The sequence below is a fragment of the Eublepharis macularius genome, chromosome 12, assembly GCF_028583425.1.
Source record: "Eublepharis macularius isolate TG4126 chromosome 12, MPM_Emac_v1.0, whole genome shotgun sequence".
Taxonomy (NCBI): domain Eukaryota; kingdom Metazoa; phylum Chordata; class Lepidosauria; order Squamata; family Eublepharidae; genus Eublepharis; species Eublepharis macularius.
Window position 1 is genome coordinate 79,626,978 of NC_072801.1, and position 14,232 is coordinate 79,641,209.

Sequence of the window (14,232 nt, forward strand, 5' to 3'; positions counted from 1 at the left end):
TTGAAACACTTTGAGCGATATTTTTGCCCAAAACATGTGCTCGTCTTTTCTCCTCCTCTCAGCAAAACCTCCATTTTCCTCCAACAGCGTTTTCTATTCTCCTCCATAACCGTGGCAGCCTCCTGTTAGATTTGGTAGTACCTTTTGTTATCTGTTATATACATTCTGTTTTGAGCTTCCATTGTTGTAGATTCAAATAATTTCCAAGGCTTCCTGAAGGGATTTGACCCTGTTTACCCTCCCAGCATTCTTTCGACTAATCTCCTCAGGAAACAAAGCGCTTTCTTCCATCTTCATTTCACTCGGAAGATGGCTCCCTCCCAGCTGATCGAGTCATGTTGGTCCAGGCCACTGTAACCTCAAGGCCAGACGACTGCAATGCACTCCGTATGGGTCTGCCCTTAAAAGTCAGCTCAAAAACTCCACTTGGTATGGAACACCACACTTCAGTTGCTCGTGGGAGCCAGGCAGAGCATTCAGTCAAGTTCCAGTCAAGGTCCCAGTTATCCCCTACAAACCCCTGAGTGGCCTTGGACCTGCATAGATTCAAGACGGCCTCCCCTGCTGGGTTCTGCTGCAGCAGCTCCGCTCTTCTGAGCAAGGGGACAGCACCAGCAACTGTCTCTGCATGCGCATTCTCTGTTGTTCTTTGGAACGGCCGGCCTGAAGAGGCCGGGAAGGCTCCCACACGTCTATCGTTCCGCAGAATGTGCAGAACAAAAATATTCAGGAGAGCAGTTTTATAAAAGAATTAGAACTGTAGTATAATGAAACAGCCAAGGAGGGTACCTTTATAACAGAACAGGATTGTTGTGTATTATTGCAGAGTTTGTTGTGTTTATCACTTTACTGCACTGCTGTCTCTGTAATCCACGTTTGGGTTCACGGTATGTCATACTTCAGGCAGTTTTTTTGTTTGCATCGTTTTTCAGTTGTGTGATCCTGGTCCTATTGCATTGTTTATAAATAAATAAATAAATTTATGAGATGGTTTATGCTGTTAGATCAAGTTGTTTTTGTTTTAAATCCACTCTGAGCCTTAGCAAGAAAGGCAGCTATAAATGAATTAAATAAACAAATGCATTGTGCAGGGGGGTTGAACTCGATGGCCCTTGGGGTACCTTCCAGCTCGGTGTTTCTGTGTCCTCAAGTTCCTGATGCAGGAAAGGATGTTGTGACTTCTGTGAAATAAAAGTCTGAGGAGATTCCTTGTCTGAAATCAAATGTAGCCACGCTGGACATTCGGGGAAACTCTCACATCAATGTTGCCTTCAGAGCTCTGGTTCCAGCGGGTGCCGCAATGCTTACCTCCCATTCTTTAGACTGCAGAGTGCTTAGGTGGTCTTGAGTTGACCTGATGAGTCGGGGCCAGTGTCCCCGCATGTCCTGTGGGCACGTGGACCTCTGCGTACGCTGCAGCATTCTCTTCTGCACCACTGTGAAAAGCACTAGAGGAGCCCTGTGCTTGCCAAACGTCTGCCTCCCTTTGCAGCTCCTTCCCAAAACATTTACGTGCAGGAAGATGTCTTCCCCTGCTAAGAAGCGAGGCCATGCTTCACAGCAGCCCTCCCTGTTCACGGCCAGCCCTTCAGTTTGCTCCAAGTGTGGATTTGTTGGGCTGAACCCAACAGAAAAGATCAAAGTGGAGGGCCATGAACAATCCCAGAGAAGGAAGACCATTGGGAAACAGCATGCCTGAAATTTCACGAAATAATGTTTTTCTGCAGGCCCGGGAAGTCCCTCTGCAGTTACCCTTAACTTGCCTGCAGGTGCCCCTATTTTGCAGCTCTTACTTTTAAAGGGTATTTATTTACTTCATTTACATCCAGCCTTTCTCCCCAGTGGCTCACAATATTCTCCTATCCTCCGTATTATTCTCACAACAGCCCTGTGGGGTAGGCTAGGCCAAGAGTTTGTGACTGGTCCAAGTTCACCCAGCAAGCTTCTGTGGCAGAGCGGGGGCTTGAATCCTAGCCTGGCCCTCAGCAGTACACTACGCTACCTCTCTAGGGAGCGGCCTGGCCCACGAAGCTTGCTGTTCAAGGGCGGGGTGGCGAAACAGGTTGGTTCCCAGACAGAGGCTCTGTGCCTTTGTCAGCTGTGCAACAAGCAAAAACCCAGCAGCAGCGGCTGCTTTCTCTATTACGGCAGGGAGAAACGGACGCGTTAGCACTGCTGCCTGTGGCCACACAGCCTATGTAATCAATGTCATCACGCCCACCGTGAGCAGCTGGGCCTTTGCCTTTGGCAGGCACCCAGCAGGGATACAGAGCGGGGGGGGGGGGGGAGGCTGGTCCTCTCGACCAAGGAATCCCACGTCTGCATTGCAAATCATTGCAAAGAAAGTCTTTAAAAATCACGCTGTTAGTCTTTTGAAATAAACATGACAACCACAGACTTATTTAGGCTGACAGCCCAACTAATTCCGTCCGCAGTGTTTCAGGCTGGGTCACAATCCCACTGCATCTCATGTATCCTAAACCCCAGCCCTCTTCTTATAAGGATAAACATTTCCAGTTCATGAGTACAGGAAATGAGGCTGAGATATGATGACTTCTCCAAGGAGATCATTGGTGCTTAGTTCTCGCGGCCCCTTCTTACACGTCCAGAGTAATGCCGATCGCCACGTTGGGGTCAGGAAGCAATTTTCCCCAGGCCAGTTTAACTAGGGATTCTGCAGATATTTTGCCATCTTCTGGGCATGGAGCAGGGAGCGCCGGGGGTGTGGGGAGGAGAGGTAGTTGTGCATTTCCTGCATTGTGCCGGGGGTTGGACTGGATGACCCTAGAGGTTCCTTCCAACCCTATGATTCTATAATTCACTGAGACCAGGCCAGAGGACCAGGGCAGAGGCTGGTCAGGCTCACGCTGGAAGAATAGAATGGACGGGTGCACAAACACATACACAACTTTCATATGACCAAGTCTTTCTTCCAGAATTTGGGATGCTAACATGACATTCTGGTAGGAACATGCTAGTGACTGACAGCAAGAAGTTTGTTGTCCGTTAGAAGAACTACAGTTGAAAAGCCAGGCATTTTTTTTGTGTGTATCACCTTTTTTATCCTGTCCTTCCAAGGATCTCCAGGTGGCATGTGTTGTGTCCCTATTGTCCCTCTGAGCGCTCCTAACACACAAACACACCTGCGAGGTAGCTTAAGACCAGAGAGTGACATCATCCTGTGAACCAGAGGGGTGGGGTTGAACTTGGGCCTTCTGTTTTGTGCTACTCAGTCCAGCCTTTTGTGCAATCAGTTGCCAGCATTAAAAATGGTGGTTCTTCAGGGCATTTACTACCATTCCCAACAGAAGTTGAGCAGTGTCCCTCTGTCCCTGTGGAGGTGAAGGTCCTAATGCCAAGACCCCACTTCTCCCCGTGATTTTCCTTCTGTCCCTTTCTTTTACAGCCTATGCCAGGGTTCAGCAACCTTTTATAAGGGAAGAACCAAACTAGGGCAATATTCAGAGCAAGAGATCCATCAAGAGCCAGGAGAAGAAAGACTGTTTGCATCACTCATAGATCCAGAGGAGTTAGCCATGTTAGTCTGCAGTTGCAAAATAGCCACCCAGAGTTGGCATGTGAGCAGAGTTGGGATCATGTGCAGGCTAAGGGAACTCCAGTTCTAGGGCCTCAGCATATGGGAGGCCTCTAAATACAGAAAAAGCACTAAGTACCAAAACAGTAAAGAGTCCAGCAGCACCTTTAAGACTAACCCACTTTATTGTAGCATCAGCTTTTGAGAACCACAGCTTTCTTCGTCAGATGCATCTGATGAAGAGAGCTGTGGTTCTCGAAAGCTTATACTACAATAAAGTGGGTTAGTCTTAAAGGTGCTGCTGGGCTCTTTACTATTTGCAGAACCGAAAAAACACACTTTTATGAGCAAGATTCGGGTCCAGTAGCGCCTTAAAGACCAACTGCACAGCTTCACATTACTGATAACGGCTGCTGTAGCACAGTGGTTAAGCGGCTGGGCTGTGAATCAGCACTCTGCTGGTTTGACTCCCACTCCTGCCATGAACTCAGCAGTTGGTCTTGGGTCAGCCACTCCTCTCAGCCCCAGCTTCCCCGCCGTATTGTGGGGATAATATCATAGAATCATAGAGTTGGAAGGGGCCATACAGTCCATCTAGTCCAACCCCCTGCCCAGTGCAGGATCAGCCTAAAGCATCTCTGACAAATACTCATCCAGCCTCTTCTTGAAAACTGCCAGTTAATAATAACTTTAACTTGTTCACCACTCTGAGTGGGGCACTAATCTGTCTAGAAGAGCAATATATAAGTGCAGTTACTATGATAATAACTGACATATTGATTGATAATCTGTAGATTCCACAGCCTGAGTCTTTCATTGGAAGGGCACACGGAAGGTCTCATAATAAGAAAGAAGTATGTCCAGGAGCACCCTGTGCGATTGTTTGTAATGGCCTGGCGTAAACCTGCACATGGCTTACACTTGGAGTCTTAGCAACTGGTCCCTCATTTCCCCCTCTGTAAAGTATCTGTAAGAGAGCCAGTTTGGTGTCGTGGTTAAGAGCAGCAGGACTCTAATCTGGAGAACCGGGTTTGATTCCCCTCTCCTCCACTTGTAGCCGGCTGGGTGACCTTGGATCAGTCACAGCTCTCTCAGAGCTCTCTCAGCCCGACCCACCTCACAGGGTAATTGTTGTGGGGATAATTATAACAGACTTTGTAAACCGCTCTGAGTGGGCGTTACGTTGTCCTGAAGGGTGGTCTATAAATCAAATATTATGATTATGATGATTATTATCTACAAGAAGCCCTTTAAACCCATACAAACCTTGGCTTGCTGTTCCAATCACTTACTGGTCATTCTAGCATCCTGCCTACCCCTCCAGTACATCTTCACCTAAAGATTTCATTTTCTCCTTTAAAGAGCTCTTTTTGTTCTGGATTGAGCCATGTTTGGATCTAGAGCCACCAGCTGCACACCTCAGCCTAAGTAATTCCTTCCACTTTCCCCACATCTAGCAACTCTGTGCATAAATTACTGATCAATCCTTTTGGGGGAGAAAGGAAACAGCGTATTGCTTTTTACTTCCAAGTAAAACCATCTCTATTTTATTTTACTTGTACTGGCATAGTTTCAAAATAGCATTATAAAAACAATGAAAAGTAAAATTAAATAACCATGAAAATTGTAGCAAAGAACACGCGAAATTAAGCTAGAAGCAACAAGAAAAGAAGAAAATCTAAAAGAAGAGGAGCTCTGAGAATTCTCAGTTGCTCCTTGACTTTCCACATGTGATGGGCTTGACACTACAACCAGATTCTGCATTTTAAATATCCAAACAATTTAGCTCCAGAAAAAAAAAAACCAGGCAAACCACAGGGAAAGCTCTGGTATGAAATAGACTGACGCTGAAAATTAATGATGGCAATTCCAGAGCTCAGTCTCCCTAACCACTTGGCTCTCTTGGTGCGGGATTTCCCTGCAGAATTCAGGGTTTGCTGTCCTCTAAACCCTGAGCTCCTGCTCACACATCCAGGCGAAGGAGCGAGAACAGTGGTTGTCATTCCAGAGACCGTCAGGAAAAGTGTGGACGCAGTCCTCCCCTCCCCCGAGCCCGTGGCCGTACCAGTGGTCAGGCTGACCTTCGCCCCAGTCCCTAAAACAAAGGAAACAAGAAAGGATATGCATGATGTCTGTTTTTTAAAAATTAAACATGTATTTTCAGATGGGGGCGGGTCGCAATTCTGTATCAATATGCATATTAAATTCTGCCTAAATCAGCCCCCTGAGCTTTTGAAGCTGCAACCAAGGAGACACTTCCTAGCTACAACTCCCATCTGCAGCCTTGAAGCCGTGAACGGCCAATAGGTACAGCCCCTTGGGCAGAACAGCCCAGAAGAACCCGTGGGCAAAAGACATTCAGCGCATGCTAAGAGGCAGATGTTCTTTCACATGGGCAAACTATACCAAGGTGGTTTGCAACTGAAGATGAGAACCAGATCTCAGGCTGAGGGAAACTGGGTGTTAATTTTTCTGCTCCTGAACCCCACCCCCCATGTCTCCACATACTCCTGAGGCAAATTTCTCACTGCAAACAGAGGAGGTAACTCCAAAATATTACAAATATTACTTCAATAACATTAAAGAGGACAGAAACAAACAAGAGAGAAGCAAAGAACCTAGGCAGAAAAGGTTGGGGACAGAGCAGGTGGGAATTAATCTGGTCAGGAAGGGGTTAATTGACTCTGCTTCATCTGACTAGCCACTTCCACTCCTCAGTTCCCCTCAGACAGTCCAGACATAAAAATGCTTTATATTTTCCCTTTTATCTGCACAACAAAAAGGGCTAGAGATTTTATTTTTCAAATGAAAGGTAGAAATCCAGGGAAGGCCTGGCATATTTCTGAGGAGGCATTGCCCGATATGTCCTTATCACAGCTATGGGCCTGTACCCCAGAAGGCCTACAAACAAGGCAAAGGTACCAAAACTCCCCCCTCTTGTTACCCTTCCCCAGCACTGGCCTTCAGAGCTATACTGGCTTTTATCATTATCATCAAGGATGAAAAGAAATTAAAAGGAACGGGGAAGCAGGGAAAAAAGCAGGGAGGTGCACTGGGAGGAATGGAATGTATAATTTCCTCAATAATCTCCTCTTAGAACTGAGTAGAGAGGAATGACCGCAAAGTGCAAGCGACTCAAGGGGGGAGATGGCGAGGGATGTGCGGCTCACAAGACTCACTCTGCCTGTACGGTGTAGCCTGTCCCATCCACCCACTTCCAGCTCCCGCTGGAATCAGTCAGGCCGATCCACATGAAAGCTGACCTCCGGCGTTCATTCACAAATTGCTAACGAGAGGAAACACACACACTGAAGTCCCTGCTGCTCCCACAGCACAGCCTGCCCCATTGGGAACGAAGTACTGGGGCACACCCCCTCCCCACTCTCTACGTCTCCCCTTCCTGGAGGACTAGACTGTTGCTAGTCACACCACCTACTCTCTCGTCGGGTGAATTGATGATGACCAGGTGGGAATCTTTGCCTTCACAGTCGCGTTTGGCCTCCGGCCACGACCGCTGTGAATGGGACATCCAGTAGCAACTCTTCTGATTGACCACCCAGCCCTTGGGGCAGCAGCCGGACTTACTCCCTGGGAAAAGAGAAGTCAGAGCATGGCCCCCACCCTGCCACCAGGGTATGCGAGCACACACACACACATGCCACTTCTGGAGTTAGATCCGGCCCTCCTGAGAAGTCCCCCTCCGTTCTACAGTCACCATCCCAAATGGCTCGCCCCAACCATAACCTTATCCGTGGTCAAAGGGGACTCCTCCCCCTCTTTTTCACCAGTGGAAAAACTGGTTAGGTCCAACCCTCACCTTGGTTTGGTCCCCCCTGCCTCCACCTAAGGCAGGGACCCCCCCTCTTGTTAATCTGTGGAGCACTTTTGGAATTCACAGGATGGGGAAGGGGCACATGGTTGCCTTGGGAGCCAACCACAAAACGCCGCCTGTGTTGGCTGGAGCTCTTCACAAGCTGTTGGGTGGCAGAGTGAGCGCTCCCTGGGAAGGCAAGGGTGGAGCTCTCCTTCCCAGGTTCTTCGAAAGCACCTCCCGCTCCAGAGAGGTGGAGGAAAGCCAGGACTGGCTCTTTGCTTTGTTGAAGAAGCAAATGGGCACTAGGAAATCCTTTGGTGGGCATCACCTTGGGTCTTACTGTCCTAAGGTGAAGAGGAGCGGGGCCTTTTCAGGGGCGGCGCCTTCTCAAGAGGTGCCCTGCTCCTCATAACCTGAAAGGTTTAGCCCAAACATTCTCAGCTTCGGATCATCCAGTCAAAACAATTCATATACATGTACTGCAGAAACTATACAATTTTTAGAAACCAAGATTAAAATCAAAGCGCTGTATCAGATCCCATTCATTAGAATAAGAATCAAAGCCCTTTAACTGTAAATGCAATGAAACACAAACAGCCCCCCCCCCAACCAGAGGCATTTCTTCCCACCTGGGAATGTTGACGGGCAGGAAAAGAATGGGAGGGTGAGAAGAGTTTTGCCTGGCACCCTCAGCTCAGCACCCACCCACTCCCGATGCCAGGCACCTGTCTGGGCTGAGGGTGTTCTCCAATTCGGAGGAGTGCTCAGCCAGCTATTAGGAGGGAAATGAAGGCCATTTAGGAGAGCCTTTATTGCAGGGGCGGGCGGCGTCTGGTCCTGCCGCTCTTCTGAGGGATCACCTTTCCTTGATTGTTGCTCTTTTACTTGCTTGGGGTGGTGGTGGTGGTGGAGAGTGCCCTCAAATCATAGCTGACTTATGGCGACCCCTGGTGGGGTTTTCATGGCAAGAGACTAACAGAAGTGGTTTGCCATTGCCTGCCTCTGCCGCCCTGGTCTTCCAATCGAAGATCCAGAGGAGTTAGCCGTGTTAGTCTGTAGTTGCAAAATAGTAAAGAGTCCAGCAGCACCTTTAAGACTAACCAACTTTACTGTAGCATAAGCTTTCGAGAACCACAGCTCTCTTCATCAGATGATGCATCTGACAAAGAGAGCTGTGATTTTCGAAAGCTCATGCTACAATAAAGTCTTAAAAGTGCTACTGGACTCTTTACTATTTCCCATCCAAGGGAATTCTCTAATTTGTCTTGCCTTGGGAGCTACCTCTGGGGTACTCCTGGGCTTATCAGGTTTGGAATGACTAGTAATAGTAATCTGTTCAGGTTATAAAAATGTCAGTGGAGGGAGGGGAGAAGGGGGCTGCCCGCACCAACCAGCCATCTGATCCTAATCAAACCTTCTTCCTTGATCCCATTAGGTACACCTCCTATCCACCCCCCCCCCTTTTTGGATTCCTGGTGTTTAGTACCGTTGCTTTTCACCTCCACCACCTGACAGCGCAGCGTGTTCGAGTCCTGTTCCAGGATCTGCAGCAAGCTTTCCAGCCGTATCTTGACTGCCAGAGGGAAGAGAAGGAGAGTGAACCCTGCCAGGGCTGCTGCCCGGCATTTTGCTGTCCCAAGCAAGGCGGACCCCCTCCACGCTGGAGCCTGTACCAGAGTTGGCCAGCCGACAGCTGAGCCTTGGATCCAGCTGGCAACAATGTGGGCCCATATGGGGACGCCGGCCGCCTCCCAGGCCACTGGTGTGGCCAGGAGGAAGTGGAGCCCTGGCAGCGTGCCAGCAGCACCCTCTGCATCGTGCCCTCCTGTCTCTCCTGGGTGGCTTAGCCGGAGAAACAGCCCAGAGGCAGATGCATGAAAGAGCCTTAAATCCCCCTTAGTCCCTCAAAGGGCTCCACGACCTATCCCCATTAACCTGCCCCCTGACCAAAGTAAAGCCACACGTTCCTTTTCCCATCAGTGCCCCGGCCAGCAGGAATGTCTCATTCCACTTCCAAGCAGAGGGGCTTAAGAGGGAGCTGTCGGAAAGATCAAGACGATTTAGCCATCCACGTGCCACGGAGCTGAGGTCTGCCCAGCTGGCAGAGGTCTGAGCCACCAAACCTGCCCGCCCACCCACCCCCAGTTCCCCCAGCCATACAGGAGGCCAAGCAACCATCATGCATAGTTGGGCACCCACCTCTTTCTGTCTCGTTGCTCTCACGGCTCAAGGTTTGCTCCAGCGTGGCCAGTTTCGACCCAGTGCTGTTCCCTAAAATGGCAGCAGAAGGGCAGCTCTGAATCTTGGGGCTGACAGCGTAAAGGCGGCACCTGGGGATTTCCTGGGATTACAACTGATCTCCAGGCTACAGAGATCTGTTCCTCTGGAGAGAATGGCTGCTTTGGAGATTGGACTTCAGGGAGTTATGCCCTTCTGAGGTCCCTCCTCTCTTCAAACACCGCCCTCCCCTGGCTCCACTCCACAAATCTGCAGGAATTCCCCAGCCAGGAGATGGCAACCCCCTCTTTGCTTTCAGGGCTGCCCGGACAGAGCTCTTCTCTCCTCTGCAAAGGAGTGGGGTGGGGTAGGGGTGGTTCTGCATGGCAGACAGGAACCACAAGAGGGTCGCCCCACCCCTTTCCCTCCAGACAAGGACCAGTGGCTGTGCTGTTCACCTTCTTGCCAGCACAGAAACTTCCAGCCAGACATGCCGGTGGGGTGTGTGGCATCTCACTCAGCCCCTCCTCCCAGGCCCCGTCACTCACTCACTCACTCACTCTTGCGCCGGACGCTGGTGAGGCCCACAGAGATGGTCTTGTTAAAGCTTCTGAGGGATTCCCACGTCTGCTGCTGATCTGTGCCAAGCTGGGCCCCTGTCAAGAAGCGGAATGAGCGGGCAGTGGGAAGCTGGCACGCCTGTACCCCTGGCTTACACTCAGCCTGTGCATGCTCGCACCTACCTTGTGCTTTCCACAACCCTCTCCCTGCCTCCATTCCCCTCTTCTCCAGTTTCAGGGCAGGTTCACGGTCGGTTGCTGCCCCTCCAGCTCTGGGGCCTGTGCCACCCCTAGCCAGGCCCAAGCCCTGCCCTGCAGCAACCCCGCAGGGAGCCTTAGGCTGGGACAGCTGCATCAGGAGTCGTGCCCCTGCAAGGCTTTCCTCCTGGCTCGGGTGGCCTGGCCAGAGCCTCCTGCCGGTCGGGCACCTTTGGCCCCGCCACTCACCCTTGATGCCCAGCGTAAGGACCAGGATGCTGAGTACAATGCAGAGGCCCATCAGGAGGAGGAGGAGGCGGTTCGTGGGGCAGATGCGTTGCCACGCAGAGTGGGGCGCTGTGGGCACCGGAAGAGACACGATGACCCCCAATGCCCCTCTTGCAAAGTCTCTCAAGGGCCACCTACGTGGCCCCCGTCCAAAGTCTCCAAGCAGGCACCAAAGCCCAGGGAATCAAGGAGGGGGGCCTGGAGAATCTTTGGGGAAGATGCCAGGAGTACACGGAGAGGATTTCAGGTTAATGAGACCAGGATGCGGGAAGGAGCAAGAGCAGCCGTCCAGAAGGGGAGCTAAGGGACCCACCAGAAGGGGCATCCAGCAGGGAGGAGTCCCTGGGAGGCCACCCAGCCCCAGGCCTTACAGGGGTCTGCCCTCCAGTTGCCTGGCAAGGAGCCCAAAGGACGCTCCCCTGTCCACATCCCTCCCACCACATCCAGCTCCAGGAGAAAGGGCGGCTGTCTCCCATTTCTTGTTGGGTGTATATGGGCTGGGTGGCTGCAACTGCCCTGCAGGTCCAACCAGCCCCACTGGGCAAAACCCCCACAACTTGTCTGAAGGCACCTCTCCCAAGGGGCTTCCCGCCTTCGTCTGCCTCGTCCAGAGACTTGAAGTCTTGGTAGTCCTGGGATACCATGGGTTCAGGTTCCGAGGCGCTGGAGCTGGAAAGAAAGAGCATCCAGGGGACGAGTCCCAGGTTCAAATCACCCCTCAGCCATGATGTCCAGTAGGCAATCTTAAATCAGTCATTCACTCTCAGTCTGGCCTACTTTGCAGGGCTGTTGTGAGTAGGGTTGCCGGCCTCCAAGTGGAGCCCGGAGAGCTGCTGGAATTACGACTCATCTCCAGATGAAAGAAATCAGTTCCCCTGGAGAAAATGGCTGCTTCAGAGGACAGACTTTATGGCATTATAACCTACTGAGGTCCCTCCCCTCCCCAAACCACACCCTCTCCAGGCTCCACCCCTCAAATCTCCAGGAATTTCCCAACCCAGAGTTGGCATCCTAGTTGTGAGCAGAGCTGGGATCATGTTCAGGCTCAGGGAACTCCAGTTCTAGGACCTTAGATTATGAGAGGCCTCTGAATACAGAAGAATCGCGAAGAAGTACCAAAGAAAAATCGCTAAGAAGTACCAAAATAGTAAAGAGTCCAGTAGCACCTTTAAGACTAACCAACTTTATTGTAGCATCAGCTTTTGAGAGCTACAGCTTTCTTCGAAGAGATCAAAGACGAAGAGAGCTGTGGCTCTCAAAAGCTTATGCTGCCATAAAGTTGGTTTGTCTTAAAGGTGCTATTGGACTCTTTACTATTTTGCAACTACAGGCTACCTCCTCTGGATCTAAGAAGTATCACGTTCCCAGGAGACATGTGAACCTGGCGGTAAGACAGATTGCCCACAGGCTTTCTTGCTCAGGAGCTGATTTGCACACACACCCCATTTTAGGGGTGAGCATCGGGCCACATGTTAAAAGCACGTTGGTTTGGGGGAAACTCGTGTTCAAAGTATCATCTAACCAGACCTGCAATGGAGCCTCTTAAATTTGACATTGTGTACGGCCTCTCTGAATGTTTTGGAAGCAAGATAAAGAGGACACACCAGTATCCTTAGCTGGGTTTAGAATTCCTTAAGAGCTTCTCTTCTGAATTGGCTGGGTGATATTGACGTCAAAGGCAGTATGGTGTAGTCTTCACAGTAGGGTTGCTAGCTCCAGGTTAGGAAATTCCTGGAGATTTTGGGGGTGGAGCCTGGAAAGAGTGGAGTTTGGGGAGGGGAGGGGCCTCAGTGGGGTATAATACCATAGAGTTTACCTTCCAAAGCAGCCATTTTCTCCAGGGGAACTGATCTCGGTGGCCTGGAGATTCTGGGAGACCTCCAGCCACCACCTGGAGGCTGGCAACCCTACTTCACAGAGGTGGCTTTCTATGTGGGTGGATTAGGTTGAAACAGCCTCTAATCTCAGCTGCCTCTTGGTGGGGGTTGCCTAAGCACTGAAGGACCTTTGCATATGCTCAGAGGATTGCACGCTGCCTCCCACTTCCCATGGCCTTGGCACGGCTTGGCAAAAAGAACCCACGACAGTCAACCGTTTACAGGGGATAAACCGTCTCCTGTGCAAGCCCCACCAAAAAGGGCAGGAGTGCCGGACTGGGGCCTGGGGATCAGCTCTGCCTGCCCCGCACTTGGCGCTTCAAGCAAGTATCCTCATCATGGGAGGGCAGCTTCTCACTGCAGCCATCGCCGCCGCTAGTCACAATTCATGCACTTTGAATTGTACACATCCAGCTAGTGCCACAAGGGCCCACCCCAGGAGCAAGGCTGCAGGGGTCCTGGCCCAGCCCAGCCCACTCCCTCCACCCTGACTGACATTTCCCCGCACCTCTTCACTTCAAGCAACTTACTTAACAAAAGATGTTGCCATTCCACCCAGCTGTAATGCACAATCCTTCACTCTCCCAACGGCCAGTTGAAAATGGCAAGCAGAGTAAACTTTGGACCAAGTCAAGGTCAGCCAGCGGGAGGATTGCTCAACGGAGCCCAAACGGCTGGTGCCTCTGGCTGTAGGGCATCGCCCTGATTTCTGAGACAACAGGGAAGCTCTGCCAGGGCAGGGGGGCGAGCTGTGGGTGAGGGCAGATGAAATCTGGAGTGAGGTGAATCTTCCTTGGCCTCTCCCTCTGGGGATGCTCCAAGTGAAGAACTTGGGGCTTTTTCTCTCTCACTGGCACCAAGACATCCCAACCCAACAGCAACCTTTGATCTATTAATATTTTTGTTCTGAGAGCATGCAAAGACACAATGTCCCAAAGTACGTTACAAAATAAAAAGGCCCCAGGCCAGCTTCTAAGTCCCAAAGACACCCTTTATTTTGCACATTCACGTACTCTGCACTGGATCCAGGCAATGCCAGCCCCTTCCAGTTGAAGAAGGAACCACAGAACTGGGGGAAGGCAGAACCCAGCCCTCAGTCTGGGATTTCGGCTCCAGCCTACTGCGCTGTAGGTGGGGAGCAGAATTTCCTCTAAAAATAGCTAAAACTGGTGCTTCTCGCTTGCTTATAAGTAAGTTTGGTTTAAGCAATCACAAACATACCCTGAAGTATATTCAGGATTAAATGTTTGGAGTAAAAGAACAAGATTTGGGTCCAGTAGCACCATACAGACCAATTACGGACTCTTGAAAGCTCACACCCGGGAAATCTTTAATGTGCTACCGGACCTGAATCTTGCTCTTCTACAAGCCAACACAGCTACCCACCTGAAACATTTGGTGTTAGCATCTGTACGGGGAAATAATGCTTGGAAGAGCGTGAGGCAAGCAAGCCAAGGGCCTTGGTCCAGCTGAATAGGACCAAAGACCCATGGAGTCCTGGCTGCATCCTCTTGCACACACCAGCCTGCCAAATGCGTCACCTGCATGAAGCGTTCTAAGTGCCAGAAGAGTTTTGCTCTACTTTGCCCTTGGATCCACCACCATCATGGATCACAATTGCCCATTTCACCTGTCATTATGCCCTGACTGTGAAGTAGCCCAAGGGCTTTTCCTGGTTAATGAGTTAGCGGGCCTGAAAGGGCAGTGTGGTGGGCAGAAACCCTGCAAGTGAGATCACTTCTC

The 14,232-nt window shown here is 50.7% G+C and overlaps 1 protein-coding gene across 1 annotated transcript; it reads right to left on the reverse strand.

Moving 5' to 3' along the window:
- Nucleotides 1-5,058: 5,058 nt before the first annotated feature.
- Nucleotides 5,059-13,127, reverse strand: LOC129340408 (asialoglycoprotein receptor 1-like). The gene is made up of 9 exons (XM_054995196.1): nt 13,020-13,127; nt 11,184-11,281; nt 10,574-10,681; nt 10,127-10,222; nt 9,549-9,620; nt 8,836-8,922; nt 6,972-7,123; nt 6,715-6,821; nt 5,059-5,630 (listed from the first exon to the last, which is right to left on the reverse strand). Exons 1-9 carry the CDS (start codon nt 13,037-13,039, stop codon nt 5,480-5,482), a joined length of 891 nt encoding a protein of 296 aa, XP_054851171.1. The 5' UTR covers nt 13,040-13,127; the 3' UTR covers nt 5,059-5,479.
- Between the last annotated feature and the right edge of the window lie 1,105 nt (nt 13,128-14,232).

What these genes read in the sequence shown, in the direction of transcription:
- LOC129340408 (XM_054995196.1), bottom strand. Translation starts at nt 13,039, where the DNA reads ATGGCAACATCTTTTGTTAA. An exon ending in CGGGAAGCCCCTTGGGAGAG is followed by an intron (nt 10,682 to 11,183) that starts GTGCCTTCAGAC and finishes CGGTGCCCACAG; the next exon opens with CGCCCCACTCTGCGTGGCAA. An exon ending in GGCTACACCGTACAGGCAGA is followed by an intron (nt 5,631 to 6,714) that starts GTGAGTCTTGTG and finishes CCTTTGTTTTAG; the next exon opens with GGACTGGGGCGAAGGTCAGC.